Genomic DNA, 23752 nt, shown 5'->3' with positions numbered 1-23752 from the left:
CACAAAAGAAAAAATATCAACAGTCAACAAATGAGTGAAAATGTTTAACCTCAAAGACATACAAATTAAAACAGCAATGAGAGAACATTCTCAATTTAAGAGAATTAATTATCCTTGTCTCCAGATTCTTAGGTGCTAGGACCCAAATCCCAAGCTGTGATTTCAGCAAGGTCGTGGAAGAGGGGGAGCCTGGCTCTTTCTAGGGTTGGGGTGAGGGGCTCTGCACCAAGAAGCTCAGTGTTAAAATACCCACCGTGGCTCCACACCAGTCACAGAAGAAAGCACCCGGGCGGTTCTGGCGACCGCATTTGGAGCAGGAAATGGTTTCCCCTTTCAGAGTGGGCCCAGGACCAGCTTTATCTCCGCTGCACATGGACTAGTGAACACAACGGCATTGACAGGCAGATTAATACTATATTCTCCAATCCCCCTCCCACAGAAAAGAAAAAAGCCCCAAATCAACACAAGACCTGGAAATCAGGTATTTCCGCACAAAAGAGAAAAACTATCATAAGCTTCACCAGTTAATAAATTTGTACAAAGAGCATGCATTCCTTCACAGAAAGTTGACGAAACTGCTGCCTTACACAACTTAATATTCTTTAGTATCTTTAATACCAGCGGTAGCAAGCCTATTGTGGATTTACTATACCAACATTAACGAAGAAAGTGTAAGGACAGCTGAGCTACCTAAGGTGTCACCATTGAAGTTTATCTTCTATCATTTGGGGTTCCAGTTTCCATCTGGAAATATTAATTTATTTTCCATTCCTGACACATGTAAAGAATTACTTTGGGAAGGAAGATAGAATTATTTCATAAGAATTTCTGAGACTTAGATAGGTAGACCTATATTAGAATCTTTGCTCCTACTACTTACTTGTATTGCCTAGTAAAAGATTTTTCTTGCCCTGACCGGGTTGGCTCAGTGGATAGAGCATCGGCCTGTGGACTGAAGGGTCCCAGGTTCGATTCCGGGTAAGGGCATGTACCTTGGTTGTGGGCACATACCCAGTAGGGAGTGTTCAGGAGGCAGCTGATCGATGTTTCTCTCACATTGATGTTTCTAACTCTCTATCCCTCTCCCTTCCTCTCTGTAAAAAATTAATAAAATATGTTTTTTTAAAAGATTTTCTCATCAAACAACTAAGGATGATATTATTCATCATTGCTACATAGTTACCTACTACGTGCAGGCACTGTTCTGCACACTGCCCTTATACCCTCACATCAATTCGCACAACAGACCTGTGAGGTGGATGCCATAATTATCTCTGTTTTACAGAAAGGGAAACTGAAGCACAGATAGGGTAAGACCTAAGATTTGAACCCAGACCCTGACTTTTACCCATGACTCCACAAATCCTTTTCAATACAACAGCTTTCTCACAGGTCTGTAGGGGGATCCCCCATGATTAATGAAAATTAAATATGTAAGAACACTTAGCACAGGGTCAAGCTCCATAGGTCAGCTTCCTTCCCTTCTCATCTTTCTTCCCACTAGATCCTGATTTCTTTAAGGAAAAGGACTACCATTTCACCTTTTTTCCCTACCAGCATAGTGTCTGGTACTTTAGCACATGGGAGTCATTTAAGTAGTTACTGAATGAAGGAATAATCAATGAGTAATTGATTCAATCAATAACTAAATATGGTATGGTCATACCTTCCATGTATACTACTACTAAGAACGTGTACACTAGGCAAAATGCTTTCTAAGGGCAATTTTTCCTCAAACATCATTATTTCAGTTAACTTTATTTCCCCAGCTCTATCCTGTTTTACTTCGGGGACTGTTCTGTTATCTTAAAACAGATAGAGGTCACAGCAGCCCCCAACATCCAGAGACTGAGCAGGAAGATCTGCTTTGTGTACACCGACCCTCAGTCCATTTCTGTGAAGTTGAGGGAGATGCCTTGGGATAAATCGAAATAGAAACCCTTTGCACACTTTTGCTTCAGACTTAAATTTCAATTTATCCTGTTAAAAGAGGGTTTTGATAAAACTTGCTGATCTGGGTTTCTAAATATAAAGCCTTCAGATCTTTTGCTTAAATACATCTACTATTTAAGAGAATTTAAAATATATATGTTTTTATTGATTTTAAAGAGGGAGGGAGGAAGGGAAAAGAGAGAGAAAATATCAATATGAGAGAAAAATATCGATTGGCTGCCTCCTGCACGCCCCTCACTGGGGATCAAGCCTCCAACCCGGGCATGTATCCTGCCCTGGAATCGAACCAGTGACCCTTTTGGTAAACGGGACCACGATCAACCAACCCAGCCACACCAGCCAGGACAAGTGAATTTTTAAAAATATAACACTGCATTAAAAAAATAAAAGTAATCTTACCACATTCAAATTAATGGTGCTAAACAAAGAAAAGGCATACAGCTATCAGATTGAACATGCACTGTTACTTTAATGGCACTTCAATGATAAATACTCTCATTGTGACATCTAAACTCTGATATACTATTCAAATAGAAATACAAGTTTGAAAACAAACTCAATTTTGTACTTGTTCATGAAATAGTTTTGTTGATAAGTGAGACCCAGAAACAACCACATCACTGACAAATCAATTTATTTTACTATTTCTAAGACTTCTAAGATGCCTGAGAAAATAAATTTTTTTGTTTGGCAATTTACTTCAATCTATCTGCAAGATCACCCCAAGAATTCCAAAGAACCAGTTTTCTTTGTTTATGCTTTTCCAATCTCACTATTTTTCTCTCTGGTGCCTTGGAAAATTATCAAGTGCAATTTCATGATGGGAGAGTGACATACAGTCTGAAGACAGTCTGAAGACAAGTTAATTTAGAGAGATAAACAGATAGCAGTTAACAAAATCCTACCCTAAAATTGCATCTGATTTGATTTGGGAATAGGTGGGTTTTCTTATTAAACTTGTCAGCTCATTAGCATGTTTTTAGTCTCAGTTCTGAAAATACACACACACATATTATAAAGTCATCTTTGAAAAAAACTACAGATTTTCCTTCTGGTAATGATGGAGTAAGACCATACCAAATGACTCCACACAGAAAAGAACTCTAAAATCTGCTCATAATGCAAATATAGGCACGGGAGAATGAACAGAAGCAGATAGACTCTTGAAGCAAGTACCTACAGGAGGAAGGGGGTTATACAAAGTTAGTTTCCTTTTAGCCTGGTGCTAAGGGTAGTCCACATAGTGCATGTAAAAAGGTAGGAAATGTATTTCTGGGTAAGAGAACCAAAAGACTGAAGCAGGGTAATATTTGGCTACTGAAAAGGTAGGGGGCTCTCAGAAAGAAGACAGAGAAGAGATCCCCGAATTCTGTGTACTTACATCTCTTACTGACCTATGAACACACATGCACAGAACACTCAATGCAGCTCAGCAGTTCTTGTTTTTTTGTTTTGTTTTTATTTAGCAGACAATAATATACATGACTGGTTTGGGGAATGCACTGCCTAGAATGAACTAGAAGTTAATGCCTCTCAAAATCAATTAAGTCCAACCCTGAGATGAATCAGATGCTGGAACTAGTAACCAGAATTTTAAAGCATACATTCTTGCCACTATGCATATAAAGATAGATCTCTGGAGAGAAACAGAAACAATAAAAAGAGAAAAATACAATATTTAAAATAAAATATTTATTGGATGTAGTTAATAGATAGAAGAGATGATAAAGGAAAGAGTAAATAAACTTGAAACTAGATCAATAGAAATTATACCATATAAAGGAGAGGGAAAGAATTTTAATGAACAGAACCCAAAAGATCTATTATATCAAACAATTCGACAAATGTATATATGGAATCAAGAAGGAGAATAGATGGTAAGTAAAAAAATCATTAAATAAATCATAGCTGAAGAATTCCCAAATTTAAAGATAGAAATGTTCAGTTACAAGATGCTCAATGAGCACTGGAATAATCACAGAGAAGTTCATACTGCGGTACATCATAGGCAAATCTTTGAAAACCAAGTATAAAAAGCAAATTTTAAAAGCAGCAAGAGAAAAATTACACACCCTATACATGGTAATGACAATTTGATTAACATCAAACTTCTGATCAGAAACCATGGAGAAAGTAGAACATCCATCCTTTAAGTTCTGAAATAAAGTAACTGTCAACTCAGAATTATATATCCATCAAAACTACTCTTTAAGAAAGAAGGCAAAATAAAAACATTCTGGATAAAAGAAAACTAAGACAGTTCATTGCCAGGAGACCTGAACTATAAGAAATCATAGAGTTCTGTTTGAAGGGAAATGATACTAGAGAGAAATTCAGATCTTCAGATAAGGGTAAAGAACATCAGATAATGGTAAATATCTGTGTCAATATACACAAAAATAGTTTTTATCTTTTTGGATTTTCCCCCTCTTAAATTCTTTTTTTTTTGGGGGGGGTGTCAAACTGTTTTTATTCTTTTTATTTTATGTTTTTGTTAAACATTTTTAATGTTGACACTACTACATGTGTTTCCCTATGCCACCCCTTTGCCAACCTCCACCTCCCCATTCCTTGGCAATCATCATACTATTGTCCATATCCATGGGGTATGCATATATGTTCTTTAGCTAATTGCTTCACTTTTTTATCCAGTCTCCCCTATACTCCTCTCCTCATGCACCAGCCAGTCTGTTCCGTATCCATGCTTCTGGTCCCATTTTGTTCATCAGTTTATTTAGTTCATTAGATTCCACAGTGAGATCATATGGTATTTGTCTACCAAGACTGGCTTATTTTGCTTAGTTAGGTCCACCCATGCTGTTGCAAAGGGTACGAGTTCCTTCTTTTTTATAGCCGTGTAGTATTCCATTGTGTAAATGTACAACAGTTTTTTTTTTTTATCCACTCATCTGCTGATGGGTACTTGGGCTGTTTCCAGGTCTTGGCTATTGTAAACAACACTGCTATGAACATAGCAGTGCATATATTATTTCTGAATGGTGTTTCAGGATTCTTAGGATATATTCCCAGAAGTAGGATCACTGGGTCAAAAGGCAGATCCATTTTTAATTTTTTGAGGAAACTCCATACTGTTTTCCACAGTGGATGCATCATTCTGCATTTCAACCAACAATGCACTGGGGTTCCCTTTTCTCCACATCTTCGCCAGCACTTGTTGATTTATTGGTAGTGGCCATATTGACAGGTGTGAAGTGACACCTCATTGTAGTTTAAATTTGCACCTCTCTGATGATTGGAGACCTTGAGCATTTTTTCATATGTCTATTAGCCATCTGTATGTCCTCTTTGGAGAGGAATCTATTCAGGACCTTGGCCCATTCTTTAATTGTATGGTATTGTTTGTCTTTTTGATGTTGAGTTGTGTAAGTTCTTCATATATTTTGAAAATTAACCCCTTAGAGCATATATCATTGGTGAATATTTTTCCCATACAGTGGGTTCTCTTTTCATTTGGTTGATGGTTTCTAAAGCTGTGCAGAAGCTTTTTAGCTTAATGTAGTCCCATCTGTTTATCTTTTCCCGAGTTTCTCTTGCCCTAGGAGACATGTCAGCAAAAACATTGCTGCAAGAAATGTCTGAGACTTTACTGCCTATGTTTTTTCCTAAGGATGTTTATGGTTTTGTGACTTATATTTAAGTCTTTTATCCATTTTGAATTTATCCTTGTGTATGGTGTAAGTCACAGAGAGAGACACATAGATTGGTTGCCTCTCATGCCCACCCTACATGCACCCCGACCAGGGCTGGGATAGAACCTGCAACCCAGATACATGCACTTGACCAGGCATCAAGCCTGCAACCCTACAGTGAGTATGTAGATGCTCTAACCACTGAGAAACTCCAGCCAGGGCAATATGGTTGGGTTTTGATTGACATTTTATTATTTGATTTCTACTTCTGCCTTCTGTTTTGTTTCCTTTGTTTCTATACTCCTGTCTTTTTGGGTAATTAGGATACTTTTCAGAATTACATTTTAATGTTTCTATTATCTTTTTTGTAGTATTTTTGGCATTATTTTTTAGTAAGAGCCCTAGTGATTAAAATAAACATCTTTACTTTTTCATTCTAATTAGTTATTACTGTATCCCATCAGTTAAAATACAAAAATCTTGTCACCATATAGATTCATATCTTTCTACCCCTTATCCTTTATGTTACATTTATATGTATGTTTATATGTATATAAACAATATGAAAATTTTGTGATTTCTACTTTAAACAATTACATGGTTAATAAAGAAATTAAGAGGGACCCCTCCTGCTTGGTCTTGTGGCGCGAGGGCACCAGTGATGTGCAGAGATAGAAGCCACAGGCAGGCTCCTATTGGGGAGACAGATGGGTGAGTGCTGGGCTCTGTGACTGCATTGTGGGGAGGCTGATCTGAGCTCCCTGTGAGCTCCACCAGGCAGTGCCAGGAAGGACAAGTAGAGTCCACTCCCCCTCCTGCAAGCTGCGAACACTACCCAAACAGGAGACTGGTTAGCCCTGTGAAGTCCTAGATAACCCTACTGGTCTGGTTGCTAGGCTCAGTTCTGTCGGGGGTGGGTGTCTGGGCCGGGACCATCCTCAAATGGAGAATCTTTTGATCAAGCCCCTGAGCCCGGGGTGGCTGAACCTGCTCCTGAAGCGGAGCCTTCAGGCTGTACCCAACCTGAACCTAAGCCCCCTTAAGGGAAACTAGAGTTAGAGTCTCTTATACAGACTAAGGAGTTTGATTTAAAGCAGAAACTAATTTCCCCTCATTGAGTACCTGACTGTGTAAGCTCCAAGGAGAGGGCCCACTAGCCTGAGCCAGGCTACTCTGGAAGGTTCTGGAGGAAGACTCAGAGGGGAGGGGAAAGCAGACCTCAGGGAGCCTCTGTCCAACTACAGATCTGCCCCAGCTCTAAGTTGAAAGAAGCTGACCCATTTACACAGATTGGTCCCTCCCACACACATACAGGTCTAGTAGATGTGGATATAAACAGTGCACAGAGTGAACACCTTGAGACCAACTGCACAGCGGGGTTGGGGTTGAGCTTCATAGTCAGCCAGCCTGAGGGTCAATCCCACCCACAAACAGGCCAACAGCAATCAAGACCCAATTACAACAGGGTCCAAACAACCCACACAAGGGACATTCCTAGAGCACTCAGCTCAGGAGGTTGCACCACTAGGTCCCAAAGTACAACTATTACAGAAGGCCACTTCAATCAGGGAGTCATAGCAGTTCTATGTAATTCATTGAAACAAACACAAAGAGACAGTGAAAATGGGGAGACAAAGAAACAGGCCCAAATGAAAGAAAAGGAGGAATCTTTAGGAAAACAGGTAAATGAAATTGAGGCAAGCAATTTATCAGATATAGAGTTCAAAGTAATGGTTATAAGGATGCTTAAAGAACTTAGTGAGAGCAACAACAGCATGAAAAGGGCATAGAAACCATGAAAAATAATCAGTCGGAAATGAAGAATGCCATATCTGAAATATAGAATACACTGGAAGAAATAGCAAATAGGCTGGACAAAGTAGAGGATCAAATCAGTAAATTAGAAGACAAAATGTAAAAAAATCACCCAACACCAAGAAGACAAAAAATCCAATTTAAAAAGAGGCAAAGGACCTGAATAGACACTTCTCCAGCAAGGACATATAAATGGCCCATAGACATGTGAAAATATGCTCAACATCACTAATCATCAGAGAGATGCAAATTAACCTTTTGCACTCGGATGTCGAGTGTGACTCAACACGGTTAGCATTAGAATAAAGGAATCGAGAAAAAAGCAAGCGAGTGCAAAGGGTTAAAACCACAGCGAGAGTCTGGTCAACATAATTCAATGGTTGGTCACGGTTCAATTCCTTGCCAGGGCACATGCCCGAGTTGTGGGCTCCATTCCCAGTGTGGGGCCTGCAGGAGGCAGCTCATCAATGATTCTCTCTCATCATTAATGTTTCTATCTCTTTCCACCTCTCCCTTCCACTCTTAAATCAATAAAAATATATTAAAAAAAAACAAAAAATAAAACCACAATGAAATATCACCTCACACCTTCCAGAATGGCTAGCCTCAATAAATCAACAAACAACAAATGCTGGTGAAGATGTGGAGAGAAGGGAACCCTCATTCACTGTTGGAAATGCAAACTGGTGTAGCCATTGTGGAAAACAGTACGGAGTTTCTTCAAAAAATTAAAAATAGAACTTGCCTTTTGACCCAGTGATCCAACTTCTGGGAACATATTCTCAGAATAACAAAATTTCAATCAGAAATAATATATGCACCCCTATGTTCATAGCAGTGTCCTATCTAATAAAGAGGGAATATGCTAATTGACCGTGACACCCTCACAAAGACGGTGACGTCCACAGCCAATAAGGAGGGAATATGCTAATTGACTGTCACACCCTCAAAGATGGTGGTGCCCACAGCCACAAGATGGCAGCGCCCAGTCCCCTCAGCCCCGCTGGGGCGGCAGGCACTTGGCACACCTGCCTCTGAAGTCCCCTAGTCCCCTCAGCCCCCCAGCCGCCCAGAGCCGGCCCGAGGCACAGGCAAGCCTCGGATGGCGGCTGCCCAGCCACCTAGGGCGGGCCCGAAGAGCAGGCAAGCCTCAAATATCAGCTGCCCAGCTGACGCCCAAGGCGCAGGCAAGCCTAGGATGTCAGCTGCCCAGCCACCCAGGGCTGCTGAGGCTCAGGTAACCAGGGCCGACCAAGGCTTGCACTGCCAGCAGTGACAGCAGCAGAGGTGTGATGGGGGCATCACCTTCCCCTGATCACCAGGTTGCCTCCCACCCCTGAGGGCTCCCAGACTGTGAGGTGGGCAGGCTGGGCTGAGGGACCCCCCCCTCCAGTGCATGAATTTTCATGCACTGGGCCTCTAGTTATTTATAATAGCCAAGATCTGGAAACAGCCCAAGTGCCCATCAGTAGATGAATGGATTAAAAAAGCTGTGGTACAATTACACAATGGAATACTACATGGCTATAAAAAGGAGGATTTCTTAACCTTTGTGATAGCTAGGACAGATCTGGAGATTATTGTGCTAAGTGAAAAAAGCCAGACAGGAAAAGACAAATATCACATGATCTCACTTCTATGTGGAATGTAATGAACAAAATAAACTGATGAGCAAAATATGTCCAGAGGCATGGGGCATGGAACAGACTGACAGAAATCAGATGGGAAGGGATAGAGTGGAAGGGAAAAGATTAACCAAAAAACATATATGAATATATGCATAGCCCATGGACACAGACAATAGTGTGGCGAAGGCCTGGAAGGGGTGGGGGCTGGATGGAGAGGGGTAAAGAGGATTAATGGGGAATATCTGTAATACTGTCAACAATAAAATTGTTTTTTAAATTAAAAAAATATCAATTGATAGAGAAAAAAAAAAGACACCTCTGAGACAATTGAGGAAATCTGACTATAGATGGGCTATTAACTAATTTTTATTAATTTTGCTAGGTGTAGTAATGGGCTGGATGTTATATTTTAATAAATATTTGTATAAGGTATAAAAGTTACAATAAAAATTAAATTATTCTTGAAGATTTAACAATAGATATGTTTATGTGCCTAACAAAATACATGATGTAAAAAGTGAAAGAATTAAAGAGAGAAGTAAATAATTCCAGAATCATAGTTTAAGGTTTTAATAACCCTTTCTCAGCATTTGCTAGAACAATTAGGCAATGATCAGCAAAGACATATAAAATCTGTATAACATTACACATTGACTTAATTAATGTTTATAGAATACAATACCCACAATGACAAAATAAATATTCTTTTCAAGTGTAACTAGTATGTGCTCTGGGTTAGACTGGTCAGGAAAAAATTCTCATTAATTTAAAATAAATCATATAGAGCAGTGGTCGGCAAACTCATTAGTCAACAGAGCCAAATATCAACAGTACAACGATTAAAATTTCTTTTGAGAGCCAAATTTTTTTAACTTAAACTTCTTCTAACACCACTTCTTCAAAATAGACTCGCCCAGGCCATGGTATTTTGTGAAAGAGCCATACTCAAGGGCCAAAGAGCCGCATGTGGCTCGCAAGCTGCAGTTTGCCGACCATGGATATAGAGTATGTTCTCTGACTACAATGCAATTAAATTATAAATTAGTAACAATAAGAAAAACAAGGAAAACATCACATATTTGGAAATTAAACAACCAACTGATAAATCATAGGTTGAAGAAGTCACAGGTTAATTAGAAAATAAATTATAATAAAAATATAATAACACTGAACTGAATTATAATAAAAATACAATTGTTATAAATTCCTGGGATGTTGCTAAAAAATTCTTAGAGATAATTTATATTTTCTTTTAGGAAAAACAATTTTTATTTTTTAGGAAAAAAAATTTTTAATTGATAACCTGAGTTCTCATCTTAAGAAATTAGAAAAAGCCTTTTAAATTAAACCCAAAGCAAAGAGGAGAAAGGAAATAATAAAGAGCAAAACTCAAAAAAGAACCCTCCCCCCCCAAAAAAAATAGAGAAAATCAATGAACTAGAAGCTAATCAAATACAATTTATAAATTTCTAGCTGGAGAGAGAAATTGAGAGAAAAGAGAGTAAGGTAGAAAGAGAACACAAACTACAAATATCAGGAATAAAAGAGTAGGGATAACACTACAGATCCCATAGACATTAGAATCCTAAAAAGAATTCATGAATAAAACTAGAGGCCCGGTGCACAACATTTGTGCACAGGTAGTGTCCCTAGGCCTAGTAGACTGATCAGGACTGACCAGGGCCTTCCACCTGCTGGCCAGGGCCTCCCTTCCCTGGCTGCTGGCTGGGGCCTTCCTTCATTCCACACCACCCCCTGGTGGTCAGCGCACATCATAGCGAGCGATCAAACTCCCTGTATCCCAGTCGAACTTCCGAGGGGACAATTTGCATATTAGGCTTTTATATATATACTAGAAATTCGTGCACGGAGGGGGGTTGTCCCTCAGCCCAGCCTGTACCCTCTCCAATATGGGACATCCCTCTCACAATCCAGGACTGCTGGCTCCCAACTGCTTGCCTGCCTGCCTTCCTGATTGCCCCTAACCACTCTGCTGCCAGCCTGTTTGCCCCCAACTTCCCTCCTCTGCCGGCCTGGTCACCCCTAACTGCCCTCTCCTGCAGGGTTGATCACCTCCAACTGCCCTCCCTTGCAGGCCTGGTCCTTCTCAACTGCCCTCCCTTGCAGGCTGGGTGCCTCCCAACTGCCCTCTCCTGCTGGCCATCTTGTGGTGGCCATCTTGTGTCCACATGGGGGCAGGATCTTTGACCACATGGGGGCAGCTATATTGTGTGTTGCAATGATGATCAATCTGTATATTACTCTTTTATTAGATAGGATAGAGGCCTGGTACAGGGGTGGGGGCCAGCTGGTTTGCCCTGAAGGGCGTCCCAGATCAGGTGGGGGTTCCCTTGGGGCATGGGGAGGCCTGAGCGAGGGGCCTGTGGTGGTTTGCAGGCCGGCCACGCCCCCTGGCAACACAAGCAGAGGCCCTGGTATCTGGAATTTATTTTCCTTCTACAATTGAAACTTTGTAGCCTGAAGCGGAGCCAAGCCTGGGGCTCCCTCCGAGGCCGGCAGCCATTTCTGTTGGGGTTATAATTGAAACTTTGTTGCCTTAAGCGGGTGGGCCCAGCCAGGGTGTGCGGAAAGCTTTGCTTCCCCTGTTGTTGGCGGCAAACCCGGCCTGCTCTCTCAAGCTCCATTCTGTCGCCATTTGTTTGAATTTGTTTACCTTCTATAATTGAAACTTTGTAGCTTGAGTGGAGGCTTAGGCCTGGCAAGGGCAGGCGGAAAGCTTGGCTTCCTCTGTTACCTAGGAAACCTTGCTCTCTGTGGCTGTAGCCATCTTGGTTTGGGTTAATTTGCATGCTCGCTCTGATTGGGTGATGGGCGTGGCTTGTGGGCGTGTCGGAGGTGTGGTCAATTTGCATATTTGTCTATTATTAGGTAGGATATATATATATATATATATATATATATATATATATATATATATATATATATATAGAGAGAGAGAGAGAGAGAGAGAGAGAGATATGCCTGATAATACCAAGTTTTGGTGAGGACGTAGAGAAAGTGGAACCTCTGTATATTGATGGTGGCAATTTTGGAAAAAAGTGTGGCAATTATCTTATAAAATTAAACATGAACTTAGGTAGTATCCAGATATCTTACTCCTCAGCATTTACCCAAGAGAAATGAAAACTATGTCAATACAAAGTTTTGTACATAAATGTTCACAGAGCATTATTCTTGTGACACCAGAAATGAACACAAGTACCCATTATTTGGTTAATAGTTGTATTTATATCCATTCTGTGGAATAGCACTCAATGATCAAAGTTATTAATACATACAACAATATGAATGAACCTCAAAAACATTGTGCTAAGTGAAGGAAATAAAATACAAAAAAAACTACACACTTCTATAAAAGGTAAAACCACAGTGTCAAAAGAGATCAGAATTTTCTGGGGGTGGTGATCAGGGGAGGACCTCAAATGCAAAGGGGCATGAGAAAACTTTTTAGGGTAATGAAATTGTTGTATATCTTCATTGTGGTGGTAGTTTAAATGATTATGTATAATTACTGACATTAATTAACCTGTATAAAGTGAGTGAATTTTACTGAATATAAATTATGCCTCAATAAAGATTGTAACAAAAAGAGTTCCTTCAAATCAGCTAATCTTATATTGTCAGTAATTAGTCACAACCTTAAAAGACATCTTGTTCAACTCCCCTGTTATGGGGTTAACAGTGTCTCCTCCAAAGAGATATGTTGGAGTCCTAACCTCCAGTACTTCAGAATATGCACTTATTTGAAAACTAGAAGCCCGGTGCACGAAATTCGTGCACGGCGGGGGGTTGTCCCTCAGCCCAGCCTGTACCCTCTCCAATCTGGGACTCCTGGAGGGATGTCCGACTGCCCGTTTAGGCCCGATCCCACCAGGATCGGGCCTAAACGGGCAGTCGGACATCCCTCTCACAATCCAGGACTGCTGGCTCCCAACTGCTTGCCTGCCTGCCTTCCTGATTGCCCCTAACCGCTTCTGCCTGCCAGCCTGATCACCCCCTAACCACTCCGCTGCCAGCCTGGTTGATGCTTAACTGCTCCTCTGCCAGCCTGTTTGCCCCCAACTTCCCTCCTCTGCCGGCCTGGTCACCCCTAACTGCCCTCTCCTGCAGGGTTGATTACCTCCAACTGCCCTCCCTTGCAAGCCTGGTCCCTCTCAACTGCCCTCCCTTGCAGGCCGGGTGCCTCCCAACTGCCCTCTCCTGCTGGCCATCTTGTAGTGGCCATCTTGTGTCCACATGGGGGCAGGATCTTTGACCACATGGGGGCAGCTATATTGTGTGTTGCAGTGATGATTAATCTGTATATTACTCTTTTATTAGATAGGATAGAGGCCTGGTGCACGGGTGGGGGCCAGCTGGTTTGCTCTGAAGGGTGTCCCGGATCAGGGTGGGGTTCCCTTGGGGCATGGGGCGGCCTGAGCGAGGGGCCTGTGGTGGTTTGCAGGCCAGCCATGCCCCCTGGCAACCCAAGGGGAGGCCCTGGTATCTGGAATTTATTTTCCTTCTACAATTGAAACTTTGTAGCCTGGAGCGGAGCCAAGCCTGCTGTTCCCTCCAGGGCGGCAGCCATTTCTGTGGTAGTTAATTCACCTTCTACAATTGAAACTTTGTAGCCTTAAGCGGGTGAGCCCGGCCAGGGTGTGCGGAAAGCTTTGCTTCCCCTGTTGCCACCGGCAACCCTGGCCTGCTCTCTCAAGCTCCATTCTGCCGCCATTTGTTTGAATTTGTTTACCTTCTATAATTGAAACTTTGTAGCTTGAGTGGAGGCTTAGGCCTGCAACGGCTATGGAAAGCTTGGCTTACTCTGTTACCTGGGAAACCTTGCTCTCTGTGGCTGTAGCCATCTTGGATTGGGGTTAATTTGCATACTCGCCCTGATTGGCTGGTGGGCGTGGCTTGGCTGATGGGCATGGCTTATGTAGCGGAGTGATGGTTAATTTGCATATTACCATTTTATTAGAGAGGATAGGAACTTTATAGAGGTAATCAAGTTAATATGAGGTCATTATGGTGGTCCAAAAGAGAAGTTTGGACACAGAGACAGACACACAGGGGGAAGAAAATGTGAAGACACACAGCAAGAAGGTGGCCATGTGGCTGAAGTGATTCGTGTACCGGCCAAGGGAAGCTTGATGCTAGGAGAGAGGCATGAAGAGTACCCTAGAGCTTCAGAGGAAGTGTGGTATTGCCAACACCTTGATTTTGGACTTCTGTCCTCCAGAAATGTGAGATGATGAATTTCTGTTGTTTTAAGCCACTCAGTTTGTGGTGCTTTGTTTTAGCAACCCCAGAAAAACCAACACACCCTCATTTGATATTAACCATATTGACCACAGTAATCATCACCCATTTGTCCAGTTTCCCAAGGAATCTCTCTGACATGAAAACAAATCCCCCAAAGTGTCAAGTTTTTTCCTTCTAAGTTGGCTAGGAAATAGCGACTTCTTTTTGGTGTTGTTAGGCCAGGGCAAGAGTCACCTGGAAGTAATTTTTAAAACCTCATCTTCATCAGAAATATTTTATAAACATAAAACAGATCATCTAAACTGAACCCATTCGCTCTACTTAAGTTGCATATACTCCTATTTCTTCACCTTAAACACTCGAAATAGGCTGGTAGAAAACCCAGAAGTGGGTGCCGGCAGTGTTCTCAATTTCAAAAAATAGCATGGTACAGTTAAATAAAGACATGCCTGACTGTAAATGAAAGTGAATGGGTCCATTAACCATGGCTGCTGCCAGCCTTCCATGCAAACTTAGTAAATAAAATTGTAAGAAATTGTAGATTTTATTGAATCCCCATGAAGACTTTGAAAACAATTTTGTATTGGTAAATATATAAAGTACTCTCCACATTTAGAGACATTGCTCCTGCTCTGCAGATTATATTTATTCATTATCATTAACACTGAACCTTAGCAGCCACTAAATATAGGACAGGCACATGCAATCAACCTACCTCCTTTGATGAAGGCAGGGTGCTCTCACAGGTGAGGCAGTATTTCAGGTAAGGATGATTCCCTGTGCCACAGGTGCGACAGATTACTTTCTCCTTGAAAACAGAGAATAAGAAATTCATGTTCCTCTGAGCAAAGAACTGTGCAAATAAAGCAAACAAAGGCATGAAGCCATTTTAAGAACAAGATTAAAAGTCAACATTAATTGCAATGTTGAAGTTTAAATATATGAAGCAAAAAGTTGTCTAAGTAGGCTGTAGTGCAATTTGTCCTCTAAATCCGTGTTCAGAGAACACATTTCTATGTATTCTTTTTTTTTTTTTTTTTTTTTTTTTTAGTTTTTCTCTCTCTCTTTTTTTTCCTCAGTCCCTCCACCACCACTGATAGCTGTCCACATGCTCTCTATGAGTGTCACTATTTTGCTTGTTAGTTCATTTTGGTAATTAGATTCCACATTTTAATCATGTTAATTCTTCCTATCCATGAACACGGTATATGCTTCCACTTTTTTGTATTTTCTTCAATTTTTTTCTTCAGTGTCTTATAATTTTCCAAGTACAGGTCTTTTGCATCCTTAATTAAATTTATTCCTAGGTATTTCATTCTTTTTGAAACAATTGTGAATGGAATTTTTTTCTTAGTTCCCCTGATACTTCATTATTGGTGTATAAAAAGCCAACTGATTTCTAGATATTTATTTTGTATTCTGCTACTTTCCTGAATTCATTTATCCATTCTAGAATTTTTTTGGTGGAATCTTTAGGGTTCTCTATGTACTGTATCATGTCATCTGCAAATAATGACAGTTTTACTTCCTCCTTTCCAACTTTGGTGCCTTTTTATTTCTTCTTGTCTGATTGCTGTGGCTAGTACTATATTGGTAAATATATAAAGTTCTCTCCACATTTAGAAACATTGCTTTCTGTTTACCATGAGAGGCTTGGTAATAAGAGTGGTGAAAGCAGACATTCCAGTCTTGTTCCTGTTCTTAAGGGAAATGCTTTTAGTTTTTGCCTATTGAGTATAATGTTGGCTGTGGGTTTGTCATATATGGCCTTTATTATATTGAGGTATGATGCCTCATTCCTACTTTGCTGAGAGTTTCTTGTTTGTTTTTTTGTTAATCTCACCCGAGGATATTTTTCCATTGATTTTTAGGGAGAGTAGAAGAGGAAAAGACAGGAACATCAATGTAGAGAAACACATCGATTGGTTGCCTTTTGCACAAGTCCCAAACGAGGACCCGAGGCAGGGAGGAGCCTGCAACTAAAGTATGTGCCCTTGACTGGAAATGAACCCCGGACCCGTTGGTCTGCAGGCCGATGCTCTATCTACTGAGCCAAACCAGCTAGGACTTGCTGAGAGTTTTTATCATTAATGGTTGCTGGATATGTATTCTTCTTAATATTATAGATCCCATTGATAAGTTAAGCTTTTGGACAACATGCCTTTCCAAAAATTCGAGTGGATTTTGTTCACAGATATTGGCTTATCACTTGTTAGCCAATTCCATCAACCGAAGAAAGACAATTGTTCAAACATTACTTTCTATATATTTCATTCATGTTTTTACAAAATCGCATTTCATTACCTTCAAGTGGAAGCCGGCCGGTGGCTGCATCTGCAGAGCAAGAGGAGCCTCACACACCACACAGAAGGAAGTGTTCATGGGCACCATGCTTCCACATTCTGCACACAAGCCCAACTGGGCAAAGAAAGAGGTCAAGTTTGTCATGGGATGCAAAAACTGAAGGTATAAGTAGATCATAGAATGTAAGGTTTAATTTGCTTTTGTAAAAACATTTTTAAAGTAATTACCTCTATTCTTATTTTTTTAATATTAAGATTAAAACCATGTTTATTTTAGAAAACAGAGATGTAAAAAAAAGAAAAGAAAGAAAAAACATCTTCCAGCACAATACAATGAGGAAGTTGATAAATCCTCTCTCCAAAAAAGCAATTATAAAGTTGGTAAAATTGTCAAAACAACCATTTCAGACTCAGAACATCAACCAAAGACAGACAACAGACTGAAAAGTACTTAAACTTCAAATAGGAACACTACAAGTTCTTGCATGGGGCCACTCCTATCTCCCTCTAGCTTTATTGGCATGGTAGCTCCAGCAGGGCAGGGCAGGCTGTGAAAACCACAGGCTTTGTAACTACTGGTGAACTGGGCTCACTTGATTTGGAGCACTTCTAAGGTTACAATCTCAGTGGCAAGCAAAGAGGGTGGGTCAGTGGCTCCACTATTTTGAGATTGTGGTTCTGTTTAGGGCAATCAATGAACCAGCAAGTAGCCAGGAATTTAACAGATAGTTTGAGGAAGTAAGTCAACTATAGGGGACAAGTCAAGGTGTTGGTAAGGCCACACTCTCTCTGGGGAAGGCACCATCCATGCTCTCTCCTAGCTTCTGGTAGCCTCAAGTTTCCCTTGGCCTGTGGCTGTATCATTCCAGTCAGCTCTCCACATACCTTTAGTTGACCGGAGGCTGTGTGCATGTGCAGCATAAACCAGAGTGGGTCCATGCCACCCACTCATCCCTGTCTGTACATAGAGATACAATAGAGCTCAGCATAAAGTAAAAGCTGGGGCAGATTTAAAAACAGCCTGAAGATGGAATGCTCTACCACATGCCTGTAGTTGACCGGAGGCTGTGTGCATGGCCAGAAATTGTGCTCAGATACCTTGATCCAGTAAGGCTTCCACTCTCTACTGATGTATCTATGTATGACCATCTTTTATCCTCAGTGTCTACCTTTTTTAAATAGTCATTTTTCACATTCATTGTCATTTCACAGATTCTTTTATTCCCCCAAAAAACAAAAATGTCAAGGAAATAAAGGATGAATGTGTTTTGGTGAAGGTACTAATTTTTAGTAAGCCAAGTATGTTTTCTAACTAACTGTAAACTTAGTAGTAAGATAATATAAATTATTATCTATACTTGGCTAAAACTTTTAAATTTAGATATACTAATCTATCTTTAGCCCATATAAACAGCTTCTTTGGACAGAATGATGTATCTTTTTTTTTTTTTCAGAATGATGTATCTTATGACTATATATAAACTTGTAATTAATACATATGATTTATTTCTAGAATATATTTCCTTATTATACCCAGATTATGAACAGAAATATCACATAAGTAGGAAATTAATATTTATCCATTTATGCATCATTGAAACAATAAGATTTCACTCTTTTTGAGCCTGTGCTTCTACAAGGCCACACACACACACAAAAAAAAATGTTTTAAGTGGCATTGCAAGCAAGTTTTTTCATTCCTAAGTAAGGAGTTAGCCAGTAAGAGATTAACCTGCCAGTAATATTTTCAACAAGTATTTATGTTTGTGGTTTGTGCATGCCAGGTACTATTCTACTGCTGCAAATAAAGATCAGGTAACCCAATGAAAGAAACTTTTAAGGACTTTGCTGCTCACCTGAGCTCCTTCTGAGGGTGAGAGACGACAACCAAATACAGGTGGAACAGGAAAGCCACAATCTTGACAGAAGCGAACCAAGGGATCAGATGGGCGAAGGGCGAGGCACTGAGCACACCTACAACAGAAAAAGGTTCCTGATTGGTCATGTAAGAAGTCAGGTGAAAATCTACAAGTGTTCAAGAATCTTTAAAAATAAAAAAAGTAAAATACTCTCATAGACTATGGAACAAGTTCTCTAGTCATTTTATTACAAAGTGGACGCAAGCTGGAACCACTGGTACCCTTCACCTACAGGCCATCTCACTTCCGGAAGGCAGCTGAAGAAGTTAGCAGCAGCCTAGATCCCACTTCTTGTGGGGATCTGACTTGACCTATCACATTGGATTTGGCACTTGATTTGTGAGGATAAGCCAAGGGAATTCTAGTAATGTCTACATTGCACTTTTCTAACTTTCTACCTGAGCATTGAGCCCAGTCTGTGTGACTCTCTGGAGGATCACTGTCTGTTAAGCTCTGACTTTGTTTCCACTCACCTGGTTAGAGTTCCAAGGCCCTGCCCCAGCAACATCTGTCCCAGTTTCCTAGGCAGATGTATCCCATCATGTAGCCCTCACCAACCTACCAGGGTTCTGAATATCAGCCAAAGTGAGAGCATTGACAAAATTCAGCATTCTTTTATGATTAAAAGCACTGAATAAACTAGGAACAAAAGAAAACATCCTCAACATGCTAAAGATCACATACAAAAACCCCAGAGCTAACATCATACTCAGTGGTGAATGTCTGAAAGCTTTTCCCCTAAGATCAATAGCAAGACAAGGATACCTACATTCACTGTTTCTATTCAACATAGTATTGTAAGTTCTATACAGAGCAATTAGGCAAGAAAAAAATAAAAGGCATTTAAACTAGAAAGAAAGAAGTAAAATTATCTTTGTTCATGGATGATAGGATCTTATATGTAGAAAACCCTAGAGTGTACACACATACAGCTAATAAGAAATTTAGAAAAGTGGTAGGATAAAAAAATCAACACACAAATATCTGTTGTATTCCTATGAACAATTTGAAAAGGAAATTAAGAAAACAATTCCATTTATAATAGTATCAGAAAGAATAAAATATTTAAGAATCAATTTAACCAAGGAGGTAAAAGACTTGTACAATGAAAGCTATAAAACTTCTCAGAAAGAAATTTTTAAAAGACATAAATAAAAGGATAGACATCCTGTATTCATGAATCAGAAGACTTAATATTAAGATGAAAATACTAACTAAAGCAATTTACAGATTCAATGCAATCCTTATCAAATTCTCAGAAAGAAAACTCATCCTAAATTCATATGGAATCTCAAATAGTCAATATAGTCTTTAAAAAGAATAACAAAGTTGGATGACTCACACTTCCTGATTTCAAAATTTTCTACAAAGCTAACTAATAGTATTCATGAATCAGAAGACTTAATATTAAGATGAAAATACTAACTAAAGCAATTTACAGATTCAATGCAATCCTTATCAAATTCTCAGAAAGAAAACTCATCCTAAATTCATATGGAATCTCAAATAGTCAATATAGTCTTTTAAAAGAATAACAAAGTTGGATGACTCACACTTCCTGATTTCAAAATTTTCTACAAAGCTAACTAATACATGAAGTATTGTTCTAACATAAGAACAGACATATGGACCAATGGAATAGAATAGAGAGCCCAGAAATATACCTTTGCATGTATGGTCAAATGATATTTGGTGAGGGTCTGAACACCATTCAATGGGGAAAGGACAGTCTTTCTGACAATAGTGCTAGGAAAACTGGATATCCACATGCAAAAGAATGAAATTGGATCCCTACTTACAACATATACAAAAACTAACCCAAAGTGGATCAAAGATCTGAATGTCAGAGGTAAATCTATAAACCTCTTAAAAGAACCCATAAAAGACAAGCTTCATGACACTAGATTTGGCAATGATTTCTTAGATATGCCACCCAAAGCATAGGCAGCAAAAGAAGAAATAGATGCCCAGCTGGCTCAGTGATTGAGCATCAAACTATAAACCAGAAGGTCACGGTTCAATTCCCAGTCAGGGCACATGCCTGGATTGTGGGCTCGATCCCCAGTGTAAGGTGTGCAGGAGTCAGCCAATCAATGATTCTCTCTCATCATTGATGTTTCTATCTCTCTCTCCTTCTCACTTCCTCTCTGAAATCAATAAAAATATTTTTAAATTTAACTTAAAAATACCTTTTGTGTATCAAAGGACACTAACAAGGGAGTAAAAAAACAACCTTACAAATGGGAGAAAATATTTCCAAATAATATACCTGATAAATGATTAATGTCCAGAGTATATAAAGAACTCTTAAACTTAAAAAACAAACAACCTATTAAAAAATGGGCAAAAGACTTGAATAGACATTTCTCCCAAGAAGATATACAAATATCCAAGAAACACATGAAAAAAAGCTCAATATTACTTGCCATTCTGGAAATGTAAATCAAAACCACAATGAGATACCACTTTATACTCATTAGAATGACTATTATCAGAAAAATAAAAAATGAGTACTGGTGAGAGTCTGAAAAAATGGAAACTCTTGTGTATTTCTGATGAAAACGTGAAATGATGCAGCTGTTATAGAAAACCGTTTGGCAGTTCCTCAAACAATTAAACATAGAATTGCTATATAATCCAGAAATTCCACTCTTAGTCAAATACCCAAAGGAATTGAGAGCAGGGATTCAAAACAGATACTTGTGCATCAATGTTCATAACAGCATTATTCAAATAGACAAAAGGTGGAAATGTTTCTATCTATTAACAGATAAATGAATAAACAAAATGTGGTATATACACACAATGAAATATTATTTATCTTTAACTGAAGGCCCAATGCATGAAATTCATGCAAGGGGCTCGGCCCTCACAGCCCTGGCTGCCTCAGCCCTCGCAGCACCAGCTAACTCATTGGCTGCCCCACCTACTGGTCGTTCCGGAAGGTCATTCCAGAAGGTTGTTCCGCCATCCAGTCTATTTAGCATATTAGCTCTTTATTATATAGGATAAGAAATGAAATTCTGATATATCCATGATAACATGGATGAACCTCGAAAACATTATGCTAAGTGAAATAAGACACAAAAGAACAAATGTTGTCTGATTCCACCTACATGAGTTAACTAGAATAGACAAAGTCATAAAATCAGAAAGTAGAACCGAGGTTACCAGAGACTGAAGGGAGGGAGTAATGAGGAGTTATTATTGCTTAATGGGAACGAGGTTCTGTGTAGAATGACAAAATAGTTCTGGAAATTGATAGTGAAGATGGTTGCACAACATTGTAAATGTACTTAACGCCATGAAATTTTACACTTAAAATGCTTATAATGCTAAATTTTATGTATATTTAAGCACAATAAAAAGTATAAAGGACTGCAAAAATAATTAATTATCTTTATAATAAAAGCCTAAGCGACCATTACGGCCGAACAACTAGAACAACCAGTCGCTATGATGCACACTGACCACCAGGGGGCAGACGCTCAATGCAGGAGCTGCCCCCTGGTGGTCAGTGTGCTCCCACAGGGGGAGTGCCACTCGGCCAGAAGCCAGGCTCACAGCTGGTGAGTGCAGTGGCGGTGGCGGGAGCCTCTCCCACCTCCACAGCAGTGCTAAGGAGCAGCGAGCCAAGCAGTAAGGAGCAGCGAGCAGGCGGGCGGTAAGGAGCGAGGGGTCCCGGACATCCCCCAAGAGGTCCCAGACTGTGAGAAGGCGCAGGCCAGGCTGAGGGACCCCCCTCCCCCAGTGCACGACTTTCGTGCACTGGGCCTCTAGTATAAAAGTAATAATATATTATGGGTTCATAATATTTGTAAAAATAAAATGTATGACAATAGCACAAAAGCTATTGATATTCAGTTATTGGAAATATACTGTCATAATGTTCTTATGCTGTATATTAAGTATAATATTACTTGAAGATAAACTATAAGTTTTAAAAGTATATATACTATAAACTCTAGAGCAACCACTAAAAAAAGTTATGCTAATAAGCCAGCAAAGGAGATAAAATGGAATCATAAAACATACCAATTAATCCAAAAGAAGGCAGAAAAAAAGGCAACAAATAAAAAATAAGATAAACAGAAAACAAATAGCATGATGGCTGATTTAAATTCAAACATATCAATAAGTAAAATAAATAGGCTCTCAACATCTCAATTAAAATACAGGGATTGCCCGATACAATTTTTAACAAAGCAAGACCTAAAATACCAAAAGATACATCATGCACACATCTTGAGAAAAAAGGAGTGGCACAAGAACAGGCATACACAGAAATAAATCCATGCCTTTATGGTCAATTAATATTTTACAAAAGAAGCAAGAAGATACAATGCGATAAAGAGAGACTCTTTAATAAATGGTGTTGGAAAAATTGGACAGATACATACATACAAATGAAAGTAGACCACCAACTTACACCATACACAAGAATAAACTCCAAATGGATAAAAGACTTAAATGTAAGTCATGAAACCATAAAAATCCTAGAACAGCCCTAACTGGTTTGGCTCAATGGATAGAGCATCGCTGCGGACTGAAGGGTCCCAGGTTCAATTCCGGTCAAGGGCATGTACCTCAGTTGCTGGCACATCCCCAGTGGGGTTGTGCAGGAGGCAGCTGATCGATGTTTCTCTCTCATCGATGTTTCTAACTCTCTATCCCTCTCCCTTCCTCTCTGTTAAAAAGTCAAAATAAAATATATATTTTTTAAATCCTAGAACAAAACATAGGCAGTAGAATCTCAGACATCTTTTATAGTAATATTTTTGCTGATATGTTTCCTAGGGCAAGGGAAATACAGGGGAAAAAATAAACAAGCGGGACTTACATCGAACTAAAAAGCTTCTGCAGAGCAAAAGAAACCATCAATAAAATGAAAAGGGAGCCCTAACCGGTTTGGCTCAGTGGATAGAGGGTCGGCCTGCAGACTGAAAGGTCCCAGGTTCAATTCCGGTCAGGGGCATGTACCTTGGTTGCAGGCACATACCCAGTAGAGAGTGTGCAGGATTTATGTTTCTCTCTCATCGATGTTTCTAACTCTCTATCCCTCTCCCTTCCTCTCTGTAAAAAATCAATAAAATATATATTTTTTTAAATGAAAAGGGAACCCACGATAAGGGAGAAGATATTAGCCAATGATATATCTGATAAGGGGTTAATTTCCAAAATATATAAAGAACTTATACAATTTAACACCAGGAAGACAA

At 39.7% G+C, this 23752-nt stretch overlaps 1 protein-coding gene across 3 annotated transcripts in view; it reads right to left on the bottom strand.

Annotated features, from left to right (window-relative positions):
• Positions 1–23752, bottom strand: part of DZANK1 (double zinc ribbon and ankyrin repeat domains 1) — a 65692-nt gene that overhangs the window by 25905 nt on the left and 16035 nt on the right. For all 3 annotated transcript variants that reach the window (XR_013814222.1, XM_079784746.1, XM_079784747.1), the window contains 4 exons: positions 18471–18588; positions 16616–16729; positions 15027–15119; positions 254–376 (listed from right to left, as the gene is read on the bottom strand). Coding sequence is in view for 2 of the 3 variants with exons in the window: in XM_079784746.1 (XP_079640872.1) it covers positions 254–376; positions 15027–15119; positions 16616–16729; positions 18471–18588 (448 nt within the window). In the remaining variant the exon portion in view is untranslated. The remainder of the gene's footprint in view (positions 1–253; positions 377–15026; positions 15120–16615; positions 16730–18470; positions 18589–23752) is intronic.

Source organism: Cnephaeus nilssonii, assembly GCF_951640355.1.
Source record: "Cnephaeus nilssonii genome assembly, chromosome: 11".
Lineage (NCBI taxonomy): Eukaryota > Metazoa > Chordata > Mammalia > Chiroptera > Vespertilionidae > Cnephaeus > Cnephaeus nilssonii.
This window is presented reverse-complemented; position numbering and strand designations above follow the sequence as displayed.